The following is a 26,252-nucleotide window of genomic DNA, read 5'->3' as shown; positions in this document are numbered from 1 at the left end:
CTTGGAGGATCTGCAGAAAAGAATGTGAGAAACTCCCCAAATACAGGCGTGCCAAGCTTGTAGCATCATACCCAAGAAGACCCGAGGCTGTAATCGCTACCCAAAAGTTCCTGAATACTTATGTTAATGTATTATTTCAGATTTGTATTTTTAATAAATTAGCAAAAATGTCTAAACTTGTTTTTGCTTTGTCATTATGGGGTATTGTGATGTCATTATGGGGTATTGTGATGTCATTATGGGGTATTGTGATGTCATTATGGGGCATTGTGTGTAGATTGATTGAGGGGAAAAAAACGTACCTAATCAATTTTAGAATAAGGCTGTAACGTAACAAAATAAGTCAAGAGGTCTGAATACTTTCTGAAGGCACCGTAGACATAACATTTATACAGGTTTATGTCAACCATTATCAACACAATGAAATGACGAACACAGGAGATCAACACTGTAATGTGTGTGATTGGGGAAGTGATGCAGAAAAAGCAAAGCATGCCAAAGTGCATGAGTGTGCCTATAGGTGCTCTGTGTGTTGTCCATGTGGTTGGGTCTCTCTGTGTTGTCCATGTGGTTGGGTCTCTCTGTGTTGTCCATGTGGTTGGGTCTCTCTGTGTTGTCCATGTGGTTGGGTCTGTCTGTGTTGTCCATGTGGTTGGGTCTCTCTGTGTTGTCCATGTGGTTGGGTCTCTCTGTGTTGTCCATGTGGTTGGGTCTCTCTGTGTTGTCCATGTGGTTGGGTCTGTCTGTGTTGTCCATGTGGTTGGGTCTCTCTGTGTTGTCCATGTGGTTGGGTCTCTCTGTGTTGTCCATGTGGTTGGGTCTCTCTGTGTTGTCCATGTGGTTGGGTCTCTCTGTGTTGTCCATGTGGTTGGGTCTCTCTGTGTTGTCCATGTGGTTGGGTCTCTCTGTGTTGTCCATGTGGTTGGGTCTCTCTGTGTTGTCCATGTGGTTGGGTCTCTCTGTGTTGTACTCTAGATGGATGTGACTGTCCTGTGTGCAGCAGACAGGGTCAGGGAATGTTGTAGGTTTAGAGATAGACTGGCACAGTACAGTATCTTCAGCCTCGGCCCATAATGTTTTCATAGTCAGCTGTACTCGAGAAGAGCAGGTAGGGGACAGAGAGAAGAGCAGGTAGGGGACAGAGAGAAGAGCAGGTAGACACCTAGCGGTACCAGGAGCAGAGGACAAATATTGGAGTGAAAGCTGTCCTGGAGACAGTCTGCTCTGAGGACAGGACTGGAGACAGTCAGCTCTGAGGACAGGACCGGAGACAGTCTGCTCTGAGGACAGGACCGGGGACAGTCTGCTGCTCTGAGGACAGGACCGGGGACAGTCTGCTGCTCTGAGGACAGGACCGGGGACAGTCTGCTGCTCTGAGGACAGGACCGGGGACAGTCTGCTGCTCTGAGGACAGGACCGGGGACAGTCTGCTGCTCTGAGGACAGGACCGGGGACAGTCTGCTGCTCTGAGGACCGGACCGGGGACAGTCTGCTGCTCTGAGGACCGGACCGGGGACAGTCTGCTGCTCTGAGGACAGGACCGGGGACAGTCTGCTGCTCTGAGGACAGTGCCGGGGACCGTCTGCTGCTCTGAGGACAGGACCGGGGACAGTCTGCTGCTCTGAGGACAGGACCGGGGACAGTCTGCTGCTCTGAGGACAGGACCGAGGACAGTCTGCTGCTCTGAGGACAGGACCGGGGACAGTCTGCTGCTCTGAGGACAGGACCGGGGACAGTCTGCTGCTCTGAGGACCGGACCGGGGACAGTCTGCTGCTCTGAGGACAGGACTGGGGACAGTCTGCTGCTCTGAGGACAGGGCCGGGGACCGTCTGCTGCTCTGAGGACAGGACCGGGGACAGTCTGCTGCTCTGAGGACAGGACCGAGGACAGTCTGCTGCTCTGAGGACAGGACCGGGGACAGTCTGCTGCTCTGAGGACAGGACCGGGGACAGTCTGCTGCTCTGAGGACCGGACCGGGGACAGTCTGCTGCTCTGAGGACAGGACCGGGGACAGTCTGCTGCTCTGAGGACAGGGCCGGGGACCGTCTGCTGCTCTGAGGACAGGACCGGGGACAGTCTGCTGCTCTGAGGACAGGACCGGGGACAGTCTGCTGCTCTGAGGACAGGACCGGGGACAGTCTGCTGCTCTGAGGACAGGACCGGGGACAGTCTGCTCTGAGGACAGGACCGGGGACAGTCTGCTGCTCTGAGGACAGGACCGGGGACAGTCTGCTGCTCTGAGGACAGGACCGGGGACAGTCTGCTGCTCTGAGGACAGGACCGGGGACAGTCTGCTGCTCTGAGGACAGGACCGGGGACAGTCTGCTGCTCTGAGGACAGGACTGGGGACAGTCTGCTGCTCTGAGGACAGGACCGGGGACAGTCTGCTCTGAGGACAGGACCGGGGACAGTCTGCTGCTCTGAGGACAGGACTGGAGACAGTCTGCTGCTCTGAGGACAGGACCGGGGACAGTCTGCTGCTCTGAGGACAGGACCGGGGACAGTCTGCTGCTCTGAGGACCGGACCGGGGACAGTCTGCTGCTCTGAGGACCGGACCGGGGACAGTCTGCTGCTCTGAGGACAGGACCGGGGACAGTCTGCTGCTCTGAGGACAGTGCCGGGGACCGTCTGCTGCTCTGAGGACAGGACCGGGGACAGTCTGCTGCTCTGAGGACAGGACCGGGGACAGTCTGCTGCTCTGAGGACAGGACCGAGGACAGTCTGCTGCTCTGAGGACAGGACCGGGGACAGTCTGCTGCTCTGAGGACAGGACCGGGGACAGTCTGCTGCTCTGAGGACCGGACCGGGGACAGTCTGCTGCTCTGAGGACAGGACCGGGGACAGTCTGCTGCTCTGAGGACAGGGCCGGGGACAGTCTGCTGCTCTGAGGACAGGGCCGGGGACCGTCTGCTGCTCTGAGGACAGGACCGGGGACAGTCTGCTGCTCTGAGGACAGGACCGAGGACAGTCTGCTGCTCTGAGGACAGGACCGGGGACAGTCTGCTGCTCTGAGGACAGGACCGGGGACAGTCTGCTGCTCTGAGGACCGGACCGGGGACAGTCTGCTGCTCTGAGGACAGGACTGGAGACAGTCTGCTGCTCTGAGGACAGGACCGGGGACAGTCTGCTGCTCTGAGGACAGGACCGGGGACAGTCTGCTGCTCTGAGGACAGGACTGGAGACAGTCTGCTGCTCTGAGGACAGGACTGGGGACAGTCTGCTGCTCTGAGGACAGGACTGGGGACAGTCTGCTGCTCTGAGGACCGGACTGGAGACAGTCTGCTGCTCTGAGGACAGGACTGGGGACAGTCTGCTGCTCTGAGGACCGGACCGGGGACAGTCTGCTGCTCTGAGGACCGGACTGGAGACAGTCTGCTGCTCTGAGGACCGGACAGGAGACAGTCTGCTGCTCTGAGGACAGGACTGGAGACAGTCTGCTGCTCTGAGGACAGGACTGGAGACAGTCTGCTGCTCTGAGGACAGGACTGGAGACAGTCTGCTGCTCTGAGGACAGGACTGGAGACAGTCTGCTGCTCTGAGGACAGGACTGGAGCAGGCTGCGTTCTCATCATTAAATCATAGAGCAGTAAGGGTTAGGGACACGACTGTCTTATTGAGGCGCCTGCTGTCTGGGCTGAGGGCTGTGCTGGGCTTGGTTGCTCTGGGAGAAATGTTAAAGTGGGCATGATGTGTTGCAGAGTGGCATTAGTGAGTTCCAAATTCAAACGCACAAATAAAGCCCCTGGTCTGAAGTAGTGCACTATGTAGGGAATAGGGTGCCATAGGGCTCTGGTCTAAAGTAGTGCACTATATAGGGAATAGGGTGCCATAGGGCTCTGGCTAAAGTAGTGCAGTGTGTAGGGAATAGGGTGCCATAGGGCTCTGGTCTAAAGTAGTGCACTGTGTAGGGAATAGGGTGCCTCTGGGGACGCAATGCCATTGTCACCTTGTTCAGGGACCAGAGGAGCTGGTGTCCCCTATCTGAACCTCTTCACAGTCTGTACCCAACCGTCAGGAGCTGCCTCTAGCTGGCACAGGACACGACGGTCTCCTCTTGGGACGTTTCCCACTCCTCTATTCCCTGTCCGTCACCAAGCGTCCGCGGTGATGATGCCGGGCGGGTTCACAGTGAGGACAATCAAACACACCGTCCCGTCCTCTTCCCTTCTATATACACATTTAACTGTCAGAGTCTCTCTCTCTCTCTCTCTCTCTCTCTCTCTCTCTCTCTCTCTCTGTGTACAGATTTGGAAGTGTCCTTTCATTTGGTGCAAATTAGGGCTGGGAATCACCAGGGACTTCTAACGATACGATAATTATCATGATACTTCGGTGCCGATTCTATATGTATTACTATTCTCACGATTCTACATATTTTTGTGATTCGATACTTGATTGTGATTTGATGTTGTAAACATATTGCTCACTATATGTTAGTTAGTTATGATCAGTCATGGAAATAAAAGTGCTGAAAATACTGTATGTTGGCTCACTATTTAAAAAGAAAGAGAACAAGCTAGTACAGCTGACAAGCGCTAGCTAACACTACCCAGCGCTATCTAACGCTACCTAGCACTAGCTAACGCTACCTAGCACAAGCTAACGCTACCTAGCACTAGCTAACGCTACCCAACGCTAGCTAACACTACCCAGCTCTAGCGAACGCTACCCAGCTCTAGCTAACGCTACCCAGCGCTAGCTAACGCTACCCAGCTCTAGCTAACGCTACCCAACGCTACCCAGCTCTAGCTAACGCTACCCAACGCTAGCTAACACCACCCAACGCTAGGTAACACTACCCAACGCTAGCTAATACTACCCAGCTCTAGCTAACACTACCCAACGCTAGCTAACACGACCTAGCAAAAAAAAAGGCAGGTTGTTTTTTTATTTCATTTTTATTTTTTTAAATCGATACTTGGAGTCAAAGTATCAAAGTATTATAATATTGTCAAAAATAATATTGCGAAATGTAACTGTACCGACTTTTTCCTCCATCACTAGCACAAATCCTGTGGTACTATATGTATGGGCCGTGGTGGGCTCAAAAGATAAACTTAAATCAGAACAGACTCCAGATGACAAGCCATCATCTAGTGTGTGACTGACGAAGCAACTAGCTTTCTCTGTTTCTGTCTGTGTGTGTGGTCTTCTCTTGTGTTGTTATGTGTGTCTGTCTGTGTGTGTTGTCTTCTCTTCTCTTGTCTTGTTATGTGTGTCTGTCTGTGTGTGTGGTCTTCTCTTGTGGTGTTATGTGTGTCTGTCTGTGTGTGTTGTCTTCTCTTGTGGTGTTATGTGTGTCTGTCTGTGTGTGTTGTCTTCTCTTGTCTTGTTATTTGTGTCTGTCTGTGTGTGTGGTCTTCTCTTGTGGTGTTATGTGTGTCTGTCTGTGTGTGTGGTCTTCTCTTGTGGTGTTATGTGTGTCTGTCTGTGTGTGTGGTCTTCTCTTGTCTTGTTATGTGTGTCTGTCTGTGTGTGTGGTCTTCTCTTGTGGTGTTATGTGTGTCTGTCTGTGTGTGTTATCTTCTCTTGTGGTGTTATGTGTGTCTGTCTGTGTGTGTGGTCTTCTCTTGTGTTGTTATGTGTGTCTGTCTGTGTGTGTTGTCTTCTCTTGTGGTGTTATGTGTGTCTGTCTGTGTGTGTGGTCTTCTCTTGTGGTGTTATGTGTGTGTGTGTTGTCTTCTCTTGTCTTGTTATTTGTGTCTGTCTGTGTGTGTTATCTTCTCTTGTGTTGTTATGTGTGTCTGTCTGTGTGTGTTGTCTTCTCTTGTCTTGTTATTTGTGTCTGTCTGTGTGTGTTATCTTCTCTTGTGTTGTTATGTGTGTCTGTCTGTGTGTGTTGTCTTCTCTTGTGTTGTTATGTGTGTCTGTCTGTGTGTGTTGTCTTCTCTTGTGGTGTTATGTGTGTCTGTCTGTGTGTGTTGTCTTCTCTTGTGTTGTTATGTGTGTCTGTCTGTGTGTGTTGTCTTCTCTTGTGTTGTTATGTGTGTGTGTGTGTGGTCTTCTCTTGTCTTGTTATTTGTGTGTGTGTGTGTGTGTGTGTGTGTGTGTGTGTGTGTGTGTGTGATTCTTTCAACAACAAAAAATCTGTCCAGGGGTCTGTCGGTTCTGGATGTGGTTCTGGTACCACAGACCGGTGGGGAGGTTCAGGTTCTGGTACCATAGGACAGTGGGGAGGTTCAGGTTCTGGTACCACAGGACAGTGGGGAGGATCTGGTTCTGGTACCATAGGGAAGTGGGGAGGTTATGGTTGTGGTTCTGGTACCACAGGGTAGTGGGGAGGTTATGGTTCTGGTTCTGGTACCACAGGGCGGTGGGGAGGTTCTGCTTCTGGTACCACAGCGTGGTGGGGTGGCTCTGGTACCACAGGGCGGTAAAGAGGTTCTGGTTGTGGTTCTGGTACCACATGGTGGTGGGGACATTCTAGACGTGGTTCTGGTACCACAGGAGAGTGGGGAGGTTCTGGTACCACAGTGTGGTGGGGAGGTTCTGGTTGTGGTTCTGGTGCCACAGTGTGATGGGAAGGTTCTGGTTGTGGTTCTGGTACCACAGGGTGGTAGGGAGGATCTAGTTTTGGTTCTGGTACCACAGGGCGGTGGGGTGGTTCTGGTTCTGGTACCAAAGGGTGGTAAGGGGGATCTAGTTGTGGTTCTGGTACCACAGGGCGGTGGGGAAGTTCTGGTTCTGGTACCACAGTGTGGTAAGGAGGATCTAGTTGTGGTTCTGGTACCACAGGGCGGTGGGGAGGTTCTGGTACCACAGGGCGGTAAGGAAGATCTAGTTGTGGTTCTGGTACCACAGGGTGGTAAGGAGGATCTAGTTGTGGTTCTGGTACCACAGGGCGGTGGGGAGGTTCTGGTACCACAGGGCGGTGGGGAGGTTCTGACAGCCCATGTACTCCTTCCTCATCTCTGCTTCGCTCAGAGGGGGGGTGGTGTTACAGGGAGCACCAGATAGGTTGACGTTCAAAAGGCTGGCTTTGGGGTCTAGGAGGCGGGACATCCCTGACTCCTGAGAAGAGATTGGAGGAAGAAGAGGGTCAGGTGAAATGATTGATGGTGGTGGTGTGATCTCCACTTTATACATTATTGCAAGAACATCATTCCGGGAAGCTTCATATCAATTTCCTCGATCATTTTGTTATCTCTTCTCAGTGGGTAGCGCTGGTTGTAAAGACATCGTTTTAATCCCTTTTAAGAAATAATAGAAAAATAGAAAATAATAACAATAAATAAATCCACAATGACTAAGGGTAACTTGGCTAAATACACATAGTACCTGTGTAGGGGTACGAGGTAATTGAGGTAGATACAGTACCAGTCAAAAGTTTAGACACACCTACTCATTCAAGGGTTTTACATTGTACATTCTACATTGTAGAATAATAGTGAAGACACCAAAACTATGAAATAACACATATGGAATCATGTAGTAGCCCCCCCAAAAAAGTGTTTAACAAATCAAAATCTGTTTTAGATTTTAGATTCTTCAAAGTAGCCTCCCTTTGCCTTGATGACAGCTTTGCACATGCTTGGGATTCTCTCAACCAGCTTCACCTGGAATGCTTTTCCAACAGTCTTGAAGGAGTTCCCACGTATGCTGAGCACTTGTTGGCTGCTCTGCAGTCCAACTCATCCCTAACCATCTCAACTGGGTTGAGATCGGGTGATTGTGGAGGCCAGGTCATCTAATGCAACACTCCATAACTCTCCTTCTTGGTCAAATAACCCTTACACAGCCTGGAGGTGTGTTTTGGGTAATTGTCCTGTTGAAAAACAAATGATAGTCCCACTAAGCGCAAACCAGATGGGATGGCGAATCGCTGCAGAATGCTGTGGTAGCCATGCTGGTTAAGTGGGCCTTGAATTCTAAATAAATCACAGTGTCACCAGCAAAGCACCCTCACACCTCTTCCTCCATGCTTCACGGTGGGAACCACACATGCAGAGATTATCTGTTCGCCTACTCTGCATCTCACAAAGACACAGCGGTTGGAACCAAACATTTTAAATCTGGACTCACCAGACCAAAGAACAGATTTCCACCTGTCTAATGTCCATTGCTCATGTTTCTTGGCCCAAGCAAGTCTCTTCTTCTTCTTGGTGTCCTTTAGTAGTGGTTTCTTTGCAGAAATTCGACCATGAAGGCCTGATTTACGTAGTCTCCTCTGAACAGTTGATGTTGAGATGTGTCTGTTACTTGAACAGGGCTCTAGAGTGGTGCAGTGGTCTAAGGTACTGCATCTCAGTGAAAGAGGCATCACTACAGTCCCTGGTTCGAATCCAGGCTGTCTCACATCCGGCTGTGATTGGGAGTCCCATAGGGTGGCTCACAATTGGCCCAGCGTCGCCGGGGTAGGCTGTCATTGTAAATAAGAATTTGTTCTTAACTGACTTGCCTAGTTAAATAAACAAGAAAGTGAACTCGGTGAAGGATTTATTTGGGCTGCAATTTCTGAGGCTGGTAACTCTAATGAACGTATCCTCTGCAGCAGAGGGAACTCTGGGTCTTCTTTTCCTGTGCCGGTCCTCATGAGAGCCAGTTTCATCATAGCGTTTGATGGTTTTTGCGACTGCACTTTAAGAAACATTCAAAGTTCTTGCAATGTTCCGTATTGACTGACCTTCATGTCTTAAAGTAATGATGGACTGACGTTTCTCTTTGCTTATTTGAGCTGTTCCTGCCATAATATGGACTTGGTCTTTTACCAAATAGGACTATCTTCAACTGATTGGCTCAAACACTTTAGGAAGGAAATCATTTTAACAAGGCACACCTCTTAATTGAAATGCATTCCAGGTGACTACTAACCCAAAAAGTTTTTTGTTTTTTTTAATTTTAGATTCTTCAAAGCAGCTACCCTTTGCCTTGATGACAGCTTTGCACACTCTTGGCATTCTCTCAACCAGCTTCATGAGGTTTACTACATGATTCCATATGTGTCACGGCCATCGTAGTGATTGGACCAAAATGCAGCGGGGGATGTGAATGCTCATTTTCTTCTTTATTAAATAAATGAACACTGAACGAAAAGAACGACGAAAACAGTCCTGTCAGGCACACAGCTAAACAAGAAACAACTACCAACAAAACCCATAGAAAAACACCTACACTACTAAATAGGACCTTCAATTAGAGTCAACGAGGAACAGCTGCCTCCAATTGAAGGTCAAAACAATAAACTAAACATAGAAATAGAATAACTAACTAGAAAATAGAACATAGAAACACAAAACATAGAACACTACCCAAAAACCGTGACAACACAAAACAAACACACACCTGCCACGTCCTGACCAAACTACAATAACAACAAAAAAACTTATACTGGTCAGGACGTGACAGTGTGTGTTATTTCATAGTTTCTATGTCTTAACTATCGTTCTACAATGTAGAAAATAGTAAAAATAAAGAAAAACCCTTGAATGAGTAGGTGTGTCAAAACTTTTGACTGGTACTGTATGTACATAAAGGTAGGGGTAAAGTGACTAGGCACCAGGATAGATAATATACAGTAACAGCAGTATACTGTAGGTAGGGGTAAAGGATAGATAATAGACAGTAACAGCAGTATACTGTAGGTAGGGGTAAAGGATAGATAATAGACAGTAACAGCAGTATACTGTAGGTAGGGGTAAATGATAGATAATAGACAGTAACAGCAGTATACTGTAGGTAGGGGTAAAGGATAGATAATAGACAGTAACAGCAGTATACTGTAGGTAGGGGTAAAGGATAGATAATAGACAGTAACAGCAGTATACTGTAGGTAGGGGTAAAGGATAGATAATAGACAGTAACAGCAGTATACTGTAGGTAGGGGTAAAGGATAGATAATAGACAGTAACAGCAGTATACTGTAGGTAGGGGTAAAGGATAGATAATAGACAGTAACAGCAGTATACTGTAGGTAGGGGTAAAGGATAGATAATAGACAGTAACAGCAGTATACTGTAGGTAGGGGTAAAGGATAGATAATAGACAGTAAGAGCAGTTTACTGTGGGTAGGGGTAAAGGATAGATAAGACAGTAACAGCAGTATACTATAGGTAGGGGTAAAGGATAGATAATAGACAGTAACAGCAGTATACTGTAGGTAGGGGTAAAGGATAGATAATAGACAGTAACAGCAGCATACTGTAGGTAGGGGTAAAGGATAGATAATAGACAGTAACAGCAGTATACTGTAGGTAGGGGTAAAGGATAGATAATAGACAGTAAACTGTAGGTAGGGGTAAATGATAGATTATAGACAGTAACAGCAGTATACTGTAGGTAGGGGTAAAGGATAGATAATAGACAGTATACTGTAGGTAGGGGTAAAGGATAGATAATAGACAGTAACAGCAGTATACTGTAGGTAGGGGTAAAGGATAGATAATAGACAGTAGCAGCAGGGTAAGTGATGAGTCTAAAGAGTTAGTGCCAAAAGGATCGTTGTCCGGGTAGATAGTTAAATAGTTAACCAATAGCTACCCGGACTAACTATTTAACAGTCAGCGAGTCTTATGTCTTGGGGGTGGAAGCTCTTCAGGGTCCTGTTGGTTCCATCGGTACCGCTTGCCATGCGGTATCAGTGAGAACAGTCTATGACTGGGGGTGGCTGGAGTCTTTGACCATTTTTTAGGGCCTTCCTCTGACACCGCCTGGTATAGAGGTCCTGGATGGCAGGGAGCTCAGCCCCAGTGATGTACTGGGCCGTACGCACTACCCTCTGTAACACCTTGCGGTTGGATGCCATGCAGTTGCCATATGATGCAGCCAGTCAATATACTCTCAATGGTGCAGCTGTAGAACCTTTTTAAGGATCTGAGGGCCCATGACGGATGGAAGGGGTGTTGTTGTGCAATCTTCACGACTGTGTTGGTGTGTTTGGACCACCGAGAAACTTGAAGCTCTCAAACCTGTTGCACTACAGCCCCATCAATGTGGAGTAGTCCACAATCAGTCCGCGATCAGCTCCTTTGTTTTGCTGACGTTGAGGTAAAGATTATTGTCCTAAGAACATGATAGTTTGCAAGCCCTGCCACATCCGACGAACGTCAGAGCCGGTGTAGTAGGATTCGATCTTAGTCCTGTATTAATGCTTTGCCTGTTTGATGGTTTATTGGAGAGCGTAGCAGGATTTCTTATAAGTGTCCCGGTTAGTGTCCCGCTCCTTGAAAGCGGCAGCTCTAGCTTTTAGCTCATTGCGGATGTTGACTATAATCCATGACTTCTGGTTGCAGGGTGTTTGTGTGTTGTGTAGAGTGTGTGTTGTGTAGGGTGTGTGTTGTGCAGGGTGTGTGTTGTGCATGGTGTGTGTATGTGTTGCATACCTTATTCAGGTGGTCTCTAAGACACTGTGCAGGGTTTTGCTACATACCTTACTCAGGTGGTCTATAAGGCATGTTGCTGGGTGCAGCGAGGCCCAGCTGTTGGCTATGTTGAGCAGCACCACGTTCAGGTGTTTCAGAGATCCTTTCAGTCTCTTACTGAGCGCCCCGCTGTAACTCTGCTCTACGAAGACTAGTACTCGTCTAGCCCTACAGCCTGCCAGGTCCGCTAGGAGCTCTCCCACACTGTAACGCTCCTTCAGGTCTGCCTGCATGGGGAGAGGAAAACCAAATGAAAACCAAACCAAATGTTTCATATTCAGCTACCCGCTCACCCACAGAGTAATCCTGGGGAGAGGACGACAAGCAGTCACACAACACCGATCTGTCGCAATCTTACGGGCAATTACTTACGTTCAATGCCAGCATGAGAAGCAAACAGGTGTTCTCAAAGTTCATTGCCTCTGTAGGTTCAACCAAATAACCTATATATGGTTTAACCTTAATCTGAGAACCCAAAGTCAATTCTGCCATGAAATTATTTCAAAACTGTTCAAATTAATATCCAAAGGATGGAGCATGAAATAATGATTAGCAACAAATCCTCGAGGGTGATAGATTGATGGGTCAGAAGGTGTTGTGGATCAGGAATGTACTGGAGCTGATCTGAGGCCCAGTGGGACAAGCATTAGAGAGAAGAATACATATATATACACTGCTCAAAAAAATTAAGGGAACACTTAAACAACACAATGTAACTCCAAGTCAATCACACTTCTGTGAAATCAAACTGTCCACTTAGGAAGCAACACTGATTGACAATAAATTTCACATGCTGTTGTGCAAATGGAATAGACAACAGGTGGAAATGATAGGCAATTAGCAAGACACCCCCAATAATAGGAGTGGTTCTGCAGGTGGGGACCACAGACCACTTCTCAGTTCCTATGCTTCCTGGCTGATGTTTTGGTCACTTTTGAATGCTGGCGGTGCTTTCACTCTAGTGGTAGCATGAGACGGAGTCTACAACCCACACAAGTGGCTCAGGTAGTGCAGCTCATCCAGGATGGCACATCAATGCGAGCTCTGGCAAGAAGGTTTGCTGTGTCTGTCAGCGTAGTGTCCAGAGCATGGAGGTGCTACCAGGAGACAGGCCAGTACATCAGGAGACGTGGAGGAGGCCGTAGGAGGGCAACAACCCAGCAGCAGGATCGCTACCTCCGCCTTTGTGCAAGGAGGAGCAGGAGAAGCACTGCCAGAGCCCTGCAAAATGACCTCCAGCAGGCCACAAATGTGCATGTGTCTGCTCAAATGGTCAGAAACAGACTCCATGATGGTGGTATGACGTCCACAGGTGGGGGTTGTGCTTACAGCCCAACAGTGTGCAGGACGTTTTGTATTTGCCAGAGAACACCAAGATTGGCAAATTCGCCACTGGCGCCCTGTGCTCTTCACAGATGAAAGCAGGTTCACACTGAGCACGTGACAGACGTGACAGAGTTTGGAGACGCCGTGGAGAACGTTCTGCTGCCTGCAACATCCTCCAGCATGACCGGTTTGGCGGTGGGTCAGTCATGGTGTAGGGTGGCATTTCTTTGGGGGGCCGCACAGCCCTCCATGTGCTCGCCAGAGGTAGCCTGACTGCCATTAGGTACCGAGATGAGATCCTTAGACCCCTTGTGAGACCATATGCTGGTGCGGTTGGCCCTGGGTTCCTCCTAATGCAAGACAATGCTAGACCTCATGTGGCTGGAGTGTGTCAGCAGTTCCTGCAAGAGGAAGGCATTGATGCTATGGACTGGCCCGCCCGTTCCCCAGACCTGAATCCAATTGAGCACATCTGGGACATCATGTCTCGTTCCATCCACCAACGCCACGTTGCACCACAGACTGTCCAGGAGTTGGCGGATGCTTTAGTCCAGGTCTGGGAGGAGATCCCTCAGGAGACCATCCGCCACCTCATCAGGAGCATGCCCAGGCGTTGTAGGGAGGTCATACAGGCACGTGGAGGCCACACACACTACTGAGCCTCATTTTGACTTGTTTTAAGGACATTACATCAAAGTTGGATCAGCCTGTAGTGTGGTTTTCCACTTTAATTTTGAGTGTGACTCCAAATCCAGACCTCCATGGGTTGATAAATTGGATTTCCATTGATTATTTTTGTGTGATTTTGTTGTCAGCACATTCAACTATGTAAAGAAAAAAGTATTTAATAAGATTATTTATTTCATTCAGATCTAGGACGTGTTGTTTAAGTGTTCCCTTTATTTTTTTGAGCAGTATATATATATATATATATACAGCAGCTTTACCCCTGCAGGTTTTCACTGTCTGCTCTGAACCTGATCATGTCTGGTCTCAATAGTTTCTATGGTCTTTAAAAATATATATATATTTACTTTGGCAAGTCCGTTAAGAACAAATTCTTATTTTCAATGACGGCCTAGGAACTCCTTGTTCAGGAGCAGAATAACAGATTTTTACCTCGGGGATTCGATCTTGCAACCTTTCGGTTACAAGTCCAACGCTCTAACCACTAGGCTACCTGCCGCCATATCTCTATGGTCTATAAAGTGTACAGTTTTGGCCAAAGGTTTTGAGAATGACACACATTTTAATTTTCACAAAGTCTGCTGCCTCAGTTTGTATGATGGCAATTTGCATATACTCCAGAATGTTATGAAGAGTGATCAGATGAATTGCAATTAATTGCAAAGTCCCTCTTTGCCATGCAAATGAACTGAATCCCCCAAAAACATTTCCACTGCATTTCAGCCCTGCCACAAAAGGACCAGCTGACATCATGTCAGTGATTCTCTTGTTAACACAGGTGTGAGTGTTGACGAGGACAAGGCTGGAGATCACTCTGTCATGCTGATTGAGTTCGAATAACAGACTGGAAGCTTCAAAAGGAGGATGGTGCTTAGAATCATTGTTCTTCCTCTGTCATCCATGGTTACCTGCAAGGAAACACGTGCTGTCATCATTGCTTTGCACAAAAATGGCTTCACAGGCAAGGATATTGCTGCCAGTAAGATTGCCCCTAAATCAACTATTTATCGGATCCTCAAGAACTTCAAGAAGAGCGGTTCAATTGTTGTGAAGAAGGCTTCAGGGCGCCAAAGAAAGTCCAGCAAGCGCCAGGACCGGCTCCTAAAGTTGATTCAGCTGCGGGATCAGGGCACCACCAGTACAGAGTTTGCTCAGGAATGGCAGCAGGCAGGTGTGAGTGCATCTGCATGCACAGTGAGGCGAAGAGTTTTGGAGGATGGCCTGGTGTCAAGAATGGCAGCAAAGAAGCCACTTCTCTCCAGGAAAAACATCAGGGACAGACTGATATTCTGAAAAAGGTACAGGGATTGGACTGCTGAGGACTGGGGTAAAGTTATTTTCACTGATGAATCCCCTTTCCGATTGATTGGGTCATCCAGGAAAAAAGCTTGTCCGGAGAAGACAAGGTGAGCGCTACCATCAGTCCTGTGTCATGCCAATAGTAAAGCATCCTGAGACCATTCATGTGTGGGGTTGCTTCTTAGCCAAGGGAGTAGGCTCACTCCCAATTTTGCCTAAGAACACAGCCATGAATAAAGAATGGTACCAACACATCCTCCGAGAGCAACTTCTCCCAACCATCCAGGAACAGTTTGGTGACAACCAATGCCTTTTCCAGCATGATGGAGCACCCTGCCATAAGGCAAAAGTGATAACTAAGTGGCTCAGGGAACAAAACATTGATATTTTGGGTCCATGGCCAGGAAACTCCCCAGACCTTAATCCCATTGAGAACTTGTGGTGCGGGTGGACAAACAAAAACCCACAAATTCTGACAAACTCCAAGCATTGATTATGCAAGAATGGGCTGCCATCAGTCAGGATGTGGCCCAGAAGTTAATTGACAGCATGCCAGGGCGGATTGCAGAGGTCTTGTAATAGAAGGGTCAGCACTGCAAATATTGACTCTTCGCATCAACTTCATGTAATTGTCAATAAAAGCCTTTGACACTTATGAAATGCTTGTAATTATACTTAAGTATTCCATAGTAACATCTGACAAAAATATCTACAGTGAGGGAAAAAAGTATTCGATCCCCTGCTGATTTTGTACGTTTGCCCACTGACAAAGAAATGATCAGTCTATAATTTTAACGGTAGGGTTGTTTGAACAGAGAGAGACAGAATAACAACAAAAAAATCCAGAAAAACGCATGTCAAAAATGTTATAAAATGATTAGCATTTTAATGAGGGAAATAAGTATTTGACCCCTCTGCAAAACATGACTTAGTACTTGGTGGCAAAACCTTTGTTGGCAATCACAGAGGTCAGACCTTTCTTGTAGTTGGCCACCAGGTTTGCACACATCTCAGGAGGGATTTTGTCCCACTCCTCTTTGCAGATCTTCTCCAAGTCATTAAGGTTTCGAGGCTGACGTTTGGCAACTAGAACCTTCAGCTCCCTCCACAGATTTTCTATGGGATTAAGGTCTGGAGACTGGCTAGGCCACTCCAGGACCTTAATGTGCTTCTTCATGAGCCACTCCTTTGTTGCCTTGGCTGTGTGTTTCTGGTCATTGTCATGCTGGAACACCCATCCACAACCCATTTTCAATGCCCTGGCTGAGGGAAGGAGGTTCTCACCCAAGATTTGACGGTACATGGCCCTGTCCATCGTCCCTTTGATGCGATGAAGTTGTCCTGTCCCCTTAGCAGAAAAACACACCCAAAGCATAATGTTTCCACCTCCATGTTTGACGGTGGGGATGGTGTTCTTGGGGTCATAGGCAGCATTCCTCCTCCTCCAAACACTGCGAGTTCAGTTGATACCAAAGAGCTCCATTTTGGTCTCATCTGACCGAGGTGAGATCTTGCATGGAGCCCCAGGCCGAGAGAGATTGACAGTTCTTTTGTGTTTCTTCCATTTGCGAATAATCGCACCAACTGTTGTCACCTTCTCACCAAGCTGCTTGCCGATGGTCTTGTAGCCCATTCCAGCCTTGTGTAGGTCTACAATCTTGTCCCTGACATCCTTGGAGAGCTCTTTGGTCTTGGCCATGGTGGAGAGTTTGGAATCTGATTGATTGATTGCTTCTGTGGACAGGTGTCTTTTATACAGGTAACAAACTTAGATTAGGAGCACTCCCTTTAAGAGTGTGCTCCTAATCTCAGCTCGTTACCTGTATAAAAGACACCTGGGAGCCAGAAATCTTTCTGATTGAGAGGGGGTCAAATACTTATTTCCCTCATTAATATGCAAATCAATTTATAACAATTTTGACATGCGTTTTTCTGGATTTTTTGTTGTTATTCTGTCTCTCACTGTTCAAATAAACCTACCATTCAAATGATAGACTGATCATTTCTTTGTCAGTGGGCAAACGTACAAAATCAGCAGGGGATCAAATACTTTTTTCCCTTCATGTATAGTCTCTATCAGCTCTATCTAGTCACTGATGCTTCCTGCTTTAATTTATGCTTGTAAGCAGGAATCAGGAGGATAGAATTATGGTCAGATTTGCCAAATGGAGGGCGAGGGAGAGCTTTGTATGCATCTCTGTGTGTGGAGTAAAGGAGTTCTTTCCCCCTCTGGTTGCACATTTAACATGTTGATAGAAATTTGGTGAAACGGATTTAAGTTTCCCTGCTTTATAGTCCCCAGCTACTAGGAGCGCTGCCTCTGGGTGAACATTTTCTTGTTTGCTTACGGCGGAATACAGCTCATTCAATGCTGTCTTATTGCCAACCTCTGACTGTGGTGATATGTAAACAGCTACGAACAATACAGATGAGAACTCTCTCGGTAGGTAGTGTGGTCTGCAGTTTATCATGAGATACTCTACCTCAGCAATAGCTCGAGACTTAGATATTGTGCATCCGCTGTTATCTTCTTGGTGACAGGGGGCAGTATTCGGAAATTCAGATGATAACGTGCCCAAATTAAACTGCCTGCTACTCGGGCCCAGAAGCTAGGATATGCATATTATTAGTAGATTTGGATAGAAGACACTCTGAAGTTTCTAAAACTGTTTGAATGATGTCTGTGAGTATAACAGAACTCATATGGAAGGCAAAAACCTGAGAAGAAATCCAACCAAGAAGTGGTTGTAGTTTTTCAAGTGATTGCCTATCCAAACTACAGTGTCTGTGGGATCATTTTGCACTTCCTAAGGCTTCCACTAGATGTCAACAGTCTTTAGAACCTTGTTTCATGCTTCTACTGTTACTGGGGAGAGAATAAGAGCTGTGGACTTCCTGAGACCAATGAGTTGTTTACTGCGCGATCACGCAGGTGCGCCGTTCCTTCTTTTTCCTTTGTAATGAATACGCTATTGTCCGGTTGGAATATTATCGAAGATTTATGTTAAAAAGACCCTAAGGATTGATTGTAAACATCGTTTGACATGTTTCTACGAACGGTAATGGAACTTTTTGACTTTTCGTCTCGGGTTTTGCGCTCGCGCATTATGCCTTTGGAATAGTGATCTGAACGCGCGAACAAAACTGAGGTATTTGGACATAAATATGGAGTTTATCGAACAAACAACAAACATTTCTTGTGGGAGTCCTGGGAGTGCATTCCGACGAAGATCAGCAAAGGTAAGTGATTATAATACTAATTCTGAGTTTAGTTGACCCCAGAACTTGGAAGGTAACTGTATAGCTTGCTTTGATGGCTGAGCTCTGTACTCAGAATATTGAACAATGTGCTTTCGCCGTAAAGCTATTTTGAAATCTGACACATCGGTTGCATTAAGGAGAAGTGTATCTATAATTTTTTTTATAACTGTTGTAAATTTTATCAACATTTATGATGAGTATTTTTGTAAATGTGCTCATTCACTGGAAGTTTTGCGAGGCAAAACATTTCTGAACATCACGCGCCAATGTAAAATGGGGTTTTTGGATATAAATATGAACTTTATCGAACAAAACATACATGTATTGTGTAACATTGAGTCCTGGGAGTGTCATCTGATGAAGATCATCAAAGGTTAGTGATTCATTTTAGCTGTATTTGTGTTTTTTGTGACGCCTCTCCTTGCTTGGAAAATGGCTGTGTGGTTTTTCTTGTCTCGGCGCTGTCCTAACATAATCTAATGTTATGCTTTCGCGGTAAAGCCTTTTTGAAATCGGACAATGTGGTTGGATTAACGAGAAGTGTATCTTTAAAATGGGATATAATAGTTCTATGTTTGAGAAATTTGAATTATGAGATTATTGTTGTTTTGAATTTGCCGCCCTGCTATTTCACTGGCTGTTGAATAGTGTGTCAAGCGCTAGCGTCCCACATGTCCCAGAGAGGTTATTTACACAAATACATAGTTGGGATGTGTGGTGGGGTTGTTTGTAGTGAAATGGCAGGCTTACGGTAGCTTTATATCTCTGGCTTAATGTCCTCCATGTCTTTATTAAGGTAGCTCTATATCTTTGGCTAACGTTCTCCATGTCTTTATTAAGGTAGCTCTATATCTCTGGCTAACTTTCTCAATGTCTTTATTAGGGTAGCTCTATATCTCTGGCTAATGTTCTCCATGTCTTTATTAAGGTAGCTCTATATCTCTGGCTAACGTTCTCAATGTCTTTATTAAGGTAGCTCTATATCTCTGGCTAATGTTCTCCATGTCTTTATTAAGGTAGCTCTATATCTCTGGCTAATGTTCTCCATGTCTTTATTAAGGTAGCTCTATATCTCTGGCTAATGTTCTCCATGTCTTTATTAAGGTAGCTCTATATCTCTGGCTAATGTTCTCAATGTCTTTATTAAGGTAGCTCTATATCTCTGGCTAATGTTCTCCATGTCTTTATTAAGGTAGCTCTATATCTCTGGCTAACGTTCTCAATGTCTTTATTAGGGTAGCTCTATATCTCTGGCTAATGTTCTCCATGTCTTTATTAAGGTAGCTCTATATCTCTGGCTAATGTTCTCAATGTCTTTATTAAGGTAGCTCTATATCTCTGGCTAACGTTCTCCATGTCTTTATTAAGGTAGCTCTATATCTCTGGCTAACGTTCTCAATGTCTTTATTAAGGTAGCTCTATATCTCTGGCTAACGTTCTCAATGTCTTTATTAAGGTAGCTCTATATCTCTGGCTAATGTTCTCAATGTCTTTATTAAGGTAGCTCTATATCTTTGGCTAATGTTCACCATGTCTTTATTAAGGTAGCTCTATATCTCTGGCTAATGTTCTCCATGTCTTTATTAAGGTAGCTCTATATCTCTGGCTAACGTTCTCAATGTCTTTATTAGGGTAGCTCTATATCTCTGGCTAATGTTCTCCATGTCTTTATTAAGGTAGCTCTATATCTCTGGCTAACGTTCTCAATGTCTTTATTAAGGTAGCTCTATATCTCTGGCTAATGTTCTCCATGTCTTTATTAAGGTAGCTCTATATCTCTGGCTAATGTTCTCAATGTCTTTATTAAGGTAGCTCTATATCTCTGGCTAACGTTCTCAATGTCTTTATTAAGGTAGCTCTATATCTCTGGCTAATGGTCTCCATGTCTTTATTAAGGTAGCTCTATATCTCTGGCTAATGTTCTCAATGTCTTTATTAAGGTAGCTCTATATATCTGGCTGTTGTTCTCCACTCCGACTCAGTGACTATATCCACTCAGACAGCATAGAGAGTACTAGCATAGCACTACCACTATTGAGAACCCGGGAACGATCGTATGACAACTCCCTCCAAGGGTTGTTCTAAGGCCCGAGGTAAAGACAAGGCCAAGGGAACAAACTTCATTCCCGAGTTCTCAAGTATTAATTATTTTATGAAACTGTTGCCATATGAATTAAATATGTTTTCATAAAAATAAAAAAATAAACATCAATTTAACGAGAAAATTTGTTTTTGCGTTCTGAAGTTGCTACCGAAGCGGGCTAGTCATTAGTTATTTTCTCATGTTGTGACCCAGTCGTTAATTGTAATCATTCTGTGACGTAGAAGTCCGTCACTGGCCGCGGGCAGCATTTGGTACTTTAACGCACGCACACATTCATCTCTCCTCCCTGCTCCGTTATCAGATAAGTTAACAATGTGGGTCGACACACAAGTTAACGTCTCTATCTTAGTACATACATTTCACACTTACTTCAGTAACCAGTTAGGGTATAAAGAAATAAAGACAGGTGTTCATATTTAATATAAGCAATATTTAGTATACTTATCGATGTTATGGATGAGCGCGGTTGTTTGTTCTGTTCCTCTCTCTCTCCATCTCTGTAGCTTCCAGGTATGCTGGATAAGGACCCGAGCTAAGGGAATTGGGCTTACTTTGTAGTGCCTGTCCGGAATGGCTCATTAATGTAAACGGGCATATTGGAAGACACTGTCAGTAGTGATGTAATTTTGTAAATGTTATATTGTGATGTTGTTTCATAAACGTGTTGCAATGTATATATTTTGGTATGTTTAGATAAATGGAAACTGTATGTTGAATAGGTAATTGCTTAATTAATTAGTGTTAATTGTTCTGAGGGGAGGGGCTACCCCTACAAAAGGAGCCTCTCTTTCAGTTCATGGAGAGGCATTTTGGATTGAGCTGAGGGTGGGGCAGCTTTGTTTTTAAGCTGTCCCATAAGGTATACGTTTGATGGCAGTACTGTTGTTTTGTTCCGGAATCACTATGTAAATAAACACCGTTGCACAGAAGAACTTTTGCGGCTCCGCCATCTTTTTATTTTTTATAGAGGTTAGGTTTTCCAGTTTAGCCTACTCTACGTGACACATTCTATTCGTTCGACGTTGCTATGATGAACAAATCATTGGCATGTAGCTAGCTAGCAGAGATCCCAAGATTATGAGTGACGATAAATAACGACGTAATAATTGTTCTAGCTACATAGGCAACAACTGGTATGGTGGGCGGGTCCGAGTTAACCAAGCTAGTTGGTGATGTTAACAGTGATGGTCCTGGTTGATGACAGGAGTGGAAGAACTGTCCGTGGTCCTGGTTAATGACAGGAGTGGAAGAACTGTCCGTGTTCCTGGTCCTGGTTGGTGACAGGAGTGGAAGAACTGTCCTGGTTCTGGTCCTGGTTGATGACAGGAGTGGAAGAACTGTCCGTGGTCCTGGACCTGGTTGATGACAGGAGTGGAAGAACTGTCCGTGGTCCTGGTTGATGACAGGAGTGGAAGAACTGTCCTGGTTCTGGTCCTGGTCGGTGACAGGAGTGGAAGAACTGTCCTGGTTCTGGTCCTGGTCGGTGACAGGAGTGGAAGAACTGTCCTGGTTCTGGTCCTGGTCGGTGACAGGAGTGGAAGAACTGTCCTGGTTCTGGTTGGTGACAGGAGTGGAAGAACTGTCCTGGTCCTGGTTGATGACAGGAGTGGAAGAACTGTCCTGGTCCTGGTTGGTGACAGGAGTGGAAGAACTGTCCTGGTCCTGGTCCGGGTTAATGACAGGAGTGGAAGAACTGTCCTGGTCCTGGTCCTGGTTGGTGACAGGAGTGGAAGAACTGTCCGTGTTCCTGGTCCTGGTTGATGACAGGAGTGGAAGAACTGTCCTGGTCCTGGTCCGGGTTAATGACAGGAGTGGAAGAACTGTCCTGGTCCTGGTCCTGGTTGATGACAGGAGTGGAAGAACTGTCCGTGTTCCTGGTCCTGGTTGATGACAGGAGTGGAAGAACTGTCCTGGTCCTGGTCCTGGTTGGTGACAGGAGTGGAAGAACTGTCCGTGGTCCTGGTTGATGACAGGAGTGGAAGAACTGTCCGTGTTCCTGGTCCTGGTTGATGACAGGAGTGGAAGAACTGTCCTGGTCCTGGTTGGTGACAGGAGTGGAAGAACTGTCCGTGTTCCTGGTCCTGGTTGATGACAGGAGTGGAAGAACTGTCCGTGGTCCTGGTTGATGACAGGAGTGGAAGAACTGTCCGTGTTCCTGGTCCTGGTTGATGACAGGAGTGGAAGAACTGTCCTGGTCCTGGTTGGTGACAGGAGTGGAAGAACTGTCCGTGTTCCTGGTCCTGGTTGATGACAGGAGTGGAAGAACTGTCCTGGTTCTGGTCCTGGTTGGTGACAGGAGTGGAAGAACTGTCCGTGTTCCTGGTCCTGGTTGATGACAGGAGTGGAAGAACTGTCCGTGGTCCTGGTCCTGGTTGATGACAGGAGTGGAAGAACTGTCCTGGTCCTGGTCCTGGTTGGTGACAGGAGTGGAAGAACTGTCCGTGGTCCTGGTCCTGGTTGATGACAGGAGTGGAAGAACTGTCCGTGGTCCTGGTCCTGGTTGATGACAGGAGTGGAAGAACTGTCCTGGTCCTGGTTGATGACAGGAGTGGAAGAACCTTCCGTGGTCCTGGTCCTGGTTGATGACAGGAGTGGAAGAACTGTCCTGGTCCTGGTTGATGACAGGAGTGGAAGAACTGTCCGTGGTCCTGGTCCTGGTTGATGACAGGAGTGGAAGAACTGTCCTGGTCCTGGTCCTGGTTGGTGACAGGAGTGGAAGAACTGTCCGTGGTCCTGGTCCTGGTTGATGACAGGAGTGGAAGAACTGTCCGTGGTCCTGGTCCTGGTTGATGACAGGAGTGGAAGAACTGTCCGTGGTCCTGGTCCTGGTTGATGACAGGAGTGGAAGAACTGTCCTGGTCCTGGTTGATGACAGGAGTGGAAGAACTGTCCTGGTCCTGGTCCTGGTTGATGACAGGAGTGGAAGAACTGTCCTGGTTCTGGTCCTGGTTGGTGACAGGAGTGGAAGAACTGTCCTGGTTCTGGTTGGTGACAGGAGTGGAAGAACTGTCCTGGTTCTGGTCCTGGTTGGTGACAGGAGTGGAAGAACTGTCCGTGTTCCTGGTCCTGGTTGATGACAGGAGTGGAAGAACTGTCCTGGTCCTGGTCCGGGTTAATGACAGGAGTGGAAGAACTGTCCTGGTCCTGGTCCTGGTTGGTGACAGGAGTGGAAGAACTGTCCGTGGTCCTGGTCCTGGTTGATGACAGGAGTGGAAGAACTGTCCGTGGTCCTGGTCCTGGTTGATGACAGGAGTGGAAGAACTGTCCTGGTCCTGGTTGATGACAGGAGTGGAAGAACTGTCCTGGTCCTGGTTCTGGTTGGTGACAGGAGTGGAAGAACTGTCCGTGTTCCTGGTCCTGGTTGATGACAGGAGTGGAAGAACTGTCCGTGTTCCTGGTCCTGGTTGGTGACAGGAGTGGAAGAACTGTCCTGGTCCTGGTTGGTGACAGGAGTGGAAGAACTGTCCTGGTCCTGGTTGGTGACAGGAGTGGAAGAACTGTCCGTGTTCCTGGTCCTGGTTGATGACAGGAGTGGAAGAACTGTCCGTGGTCCTGGTCCTGGTTGATGACAGGAGTGGAAGAACTGTCCGTGTTCCTGGTCCTGGTTGGTGACAGGAGTGGAAGAACTGTCCTGGTTCTGGTCCTGGTTGGTGACAGGAGTGGAAGAACTGTCTGTGGTCCTGGTCCTGGTTGATGACAGGAGTGGAAGAACTGTCCTGGTCCTGGTTGATGACAGGAGTGGAAGAACTGTCCGTGTTCCTGGTCCTGGTTGATGACAGGAGTGGAAGAACTGTCCTGGTCCTGGTTGGTGACAGGAGTGGAAGAACTGTCCTGGTCCTGGTCCTGGTTGATGACAGGAGTGGATGAATTGTCCTGGTCCTGGTCCTGGTTGATGACAGGAGTGGAAGAACTGTCCTGGTTCTGGTCCTGGTTGGTGACAGGAGTGGAAGAACTGTCCGTGGTCCTGGTCCTGGTTGATGACAGGAGTGGAAGAACTGTCCTGGTTCTGGTCCTGGTTGGTGACAGGAGTGGAAGAACTGTCCTGGTCCTGGTTGGTGACAGGAGTGGAAGAACTGTCCTGGTTCTGGTCCTGGTTGGTGACAGGAGTGGAAGAACTGTCCGTGGTCCTGGTCCTGGTTGATGACAGGAGTGGAAGAACTGTCCTGGTTCTGGTCCTGGTTGGTGACAGGAGTGGAAGAACTGTCCGTGGCACTCCAGCAATTTCTGCTCTCCATGTTAGGCTGCTTATAACTCTTGAGTGACCTCTCACACACCGTTGGCCACTCATAGACATTATTTCCCTTATTTCCCTTGCCTCCAGGCATGCATCCCCATGAGCGAGTATAGCACATGGGGATGAGTGAACCTTTCTCCTCAGCCTGAAGTGTCCCCACTTGTCCCAGTGAATAGCTTGCTTTTCACGTGGCGCCGACTGGTACGACGCTTCAGTAGGGCGGTCAATCTGAGCCTTGTGTGTTTTATGAAAGACTCTGAGGAGGGTCGTTGATGTTACGGTTTCAACCCGGCACGGAGACCCGTGAGGGTCGTTGATGTTACGGTTTCAACCCGGCACGGAGACCCGTGAGGGTCGTTGATGTTTTGGTTCAACCCGGCACGGAGACCCGTGAGGGTCGTTGATGTAACGGTTTCAACCCGGCACTTTACCCTTAGTATTCCTCACACTCCCATAAAACTCCCGCAGGATAGTGTTTAACCGTTCCTTTGTCGTTGTCTCAGACTCAAGAGAGAAACCTATGCCCTTTTCTTATTCCCGAGTGGCGCAGCGGTCTAAGGCACTACATCTCAGTGCTAAAGGCGTCACTACAGTCCCTGGTTTGAATCCAGACTGCGTCATATCTGGCTGTGATTGGGAGTCCCATAGGGCGGTGCATAATTGGCCCAGCATCGTCCGGGTTTGGCCGAGGGTAGGCCGTCATTGTAAATAAGAATTTGTTCTTAACTGATTTACCTAGATGAATAAAGGTAAAATAAATAAAAATGTCTTTGAGCCAGTCGCTGTAACATTTCAGTGCCCAGTTCGTCTGCTTCACTGTGTTGGCTTCAATAAGGCTCTTTTCCAGGGTATTGTCCTACACTCGTTCGTGTCGGCTGGTTATTATGGGATTGTCGTCCCCTCCCATCTCCTGTTCCCACCACTCTTTAATTAAAATCCATGTTAAATTCATGTTGAACACACTGTGCTGGTCAATTAATGAATGGAATTCTGAGTGTTTACGGTTTCTATGGTGAATAATTAGTTTCAAATTCATTCTTGGGTTTCTAGCTTACTGGCATTGCATTTTGAAAATGATACATTGTTGTACAGGTCATAGAGGTAGACAGGTAGCTTTATACAACCCCCAACTGTTGCAAACCAAATAGTAGCATGGAAAAATAAAGTGTTGGCGAGAGAAGAATAATAAGTTTAAATTAACACGTCAAGGCATTTCGCAGGAGTAGTTGTCCCACAACTCCCGCATATCAAACAATAAGAATCCAGGATTCAAACAATCAGTTTTATAATAATTTATGAATGTCTTTGACAGGCAGTCAGTTAGTGACTACAGGATGGAGTCAGTTAGAGACTACAGGATGGGAGTCAGTTAGAGACTACAGGATGGAGTCAGTTAGAGACTACAGGATGGAGTCAGTTAGAGACTACAGGATGGGAGTCAGTTAGAGACTACAGGATGGAGTCAGTTAGAGACTACAGGATGGAGTCAGCTAGAGACTACAGGATGGAGTCAGTTAGAGACTACAGGATGGAGTCAGTTAGAGACTACAGGATGGAGTCAGTTAGTGACTACAGGATGGAGTCAGTTAGAGACTACAGGATGGAGTCAGTTAGAGACTACAGGATGGAGTCAGTTAGAGACTACAGGATGGAGTCAGAGACTACAGGATGGAGTCAGTTAGAGACTACAGGATGGAGTCAGTTAGAGACTACAGGATGGAGTCAGTTAGAGACTACAGGATGGGAGTCAGTTAGAGACTACAGGATGGAGTCAGTTAGAGACTACAGGATGGGAGTCAGTTAGAGACTACAGGATGGAGTCAGTTAGAGACTACAGGATGGGAGTCAGTTAGAGACTACAGGATGGAGTCAGTTAGAGACTACAGGATGGAGTCAGTTAGAGACTACAGGATGGGAGTCAGTTAGAGACTACAGGATGGAGTCAGTTAGAGACTACAGGATGGAGTCAGTTAGAGACTACA

General features: G+C 46.9%; 1 protein-coding gene across 1 annotated transcript in view; it reads right to left on the bottom strand.

Annotated features, from left to right (window-relative positions):
- Nucleotides 1–5,239: 5,239 nt before the first annotated feature.
- si:ch211-67e16.11 (uncharacterized) overlaps nucleotides 5,240–26,252 on the bottom strand; it is a 37,495-nt gene continuing 16,482 nt past the window's right edge. The window contains exons 6-7 of the mRNA XM_045704924.2: nucleotides 11,368–11,586; nucleotides 5,240–7,013 (exon numbers count right to left, since the gene is read on the bottom strand). Coding sequence (XP_045560880.1) covers nucleotides 6,819–7,013; nucleotides 11,368–11,586 — 414 coding nt within the window. The 3' untranslated portion in view covers nucleotides 5,240–6,818. The remainder of the gene's footprint in view (nucleotides 7,014–11,367; nucleotides 11,587–26,252) is intronic.

This window comes from Salmo salar, chromosome 21 (genome assembly GCF_965601325.2).
Source record: "Salmo salar chromosome 21, fSalSal1, whole genome shotgun sequence".
In the NCBI taxonomy this organism is placed as follows: Eukaryota; Metazoa; Chordata; class Actinopteri; order Salmoniformes; family Salmonidae; genus Salmo; species Salmo salar.
The sequence above is the reverse complement of the archived record's forward strand: the minus strand, read 5'-3'. Positions and strand labels throughout refer to the sequence as shown.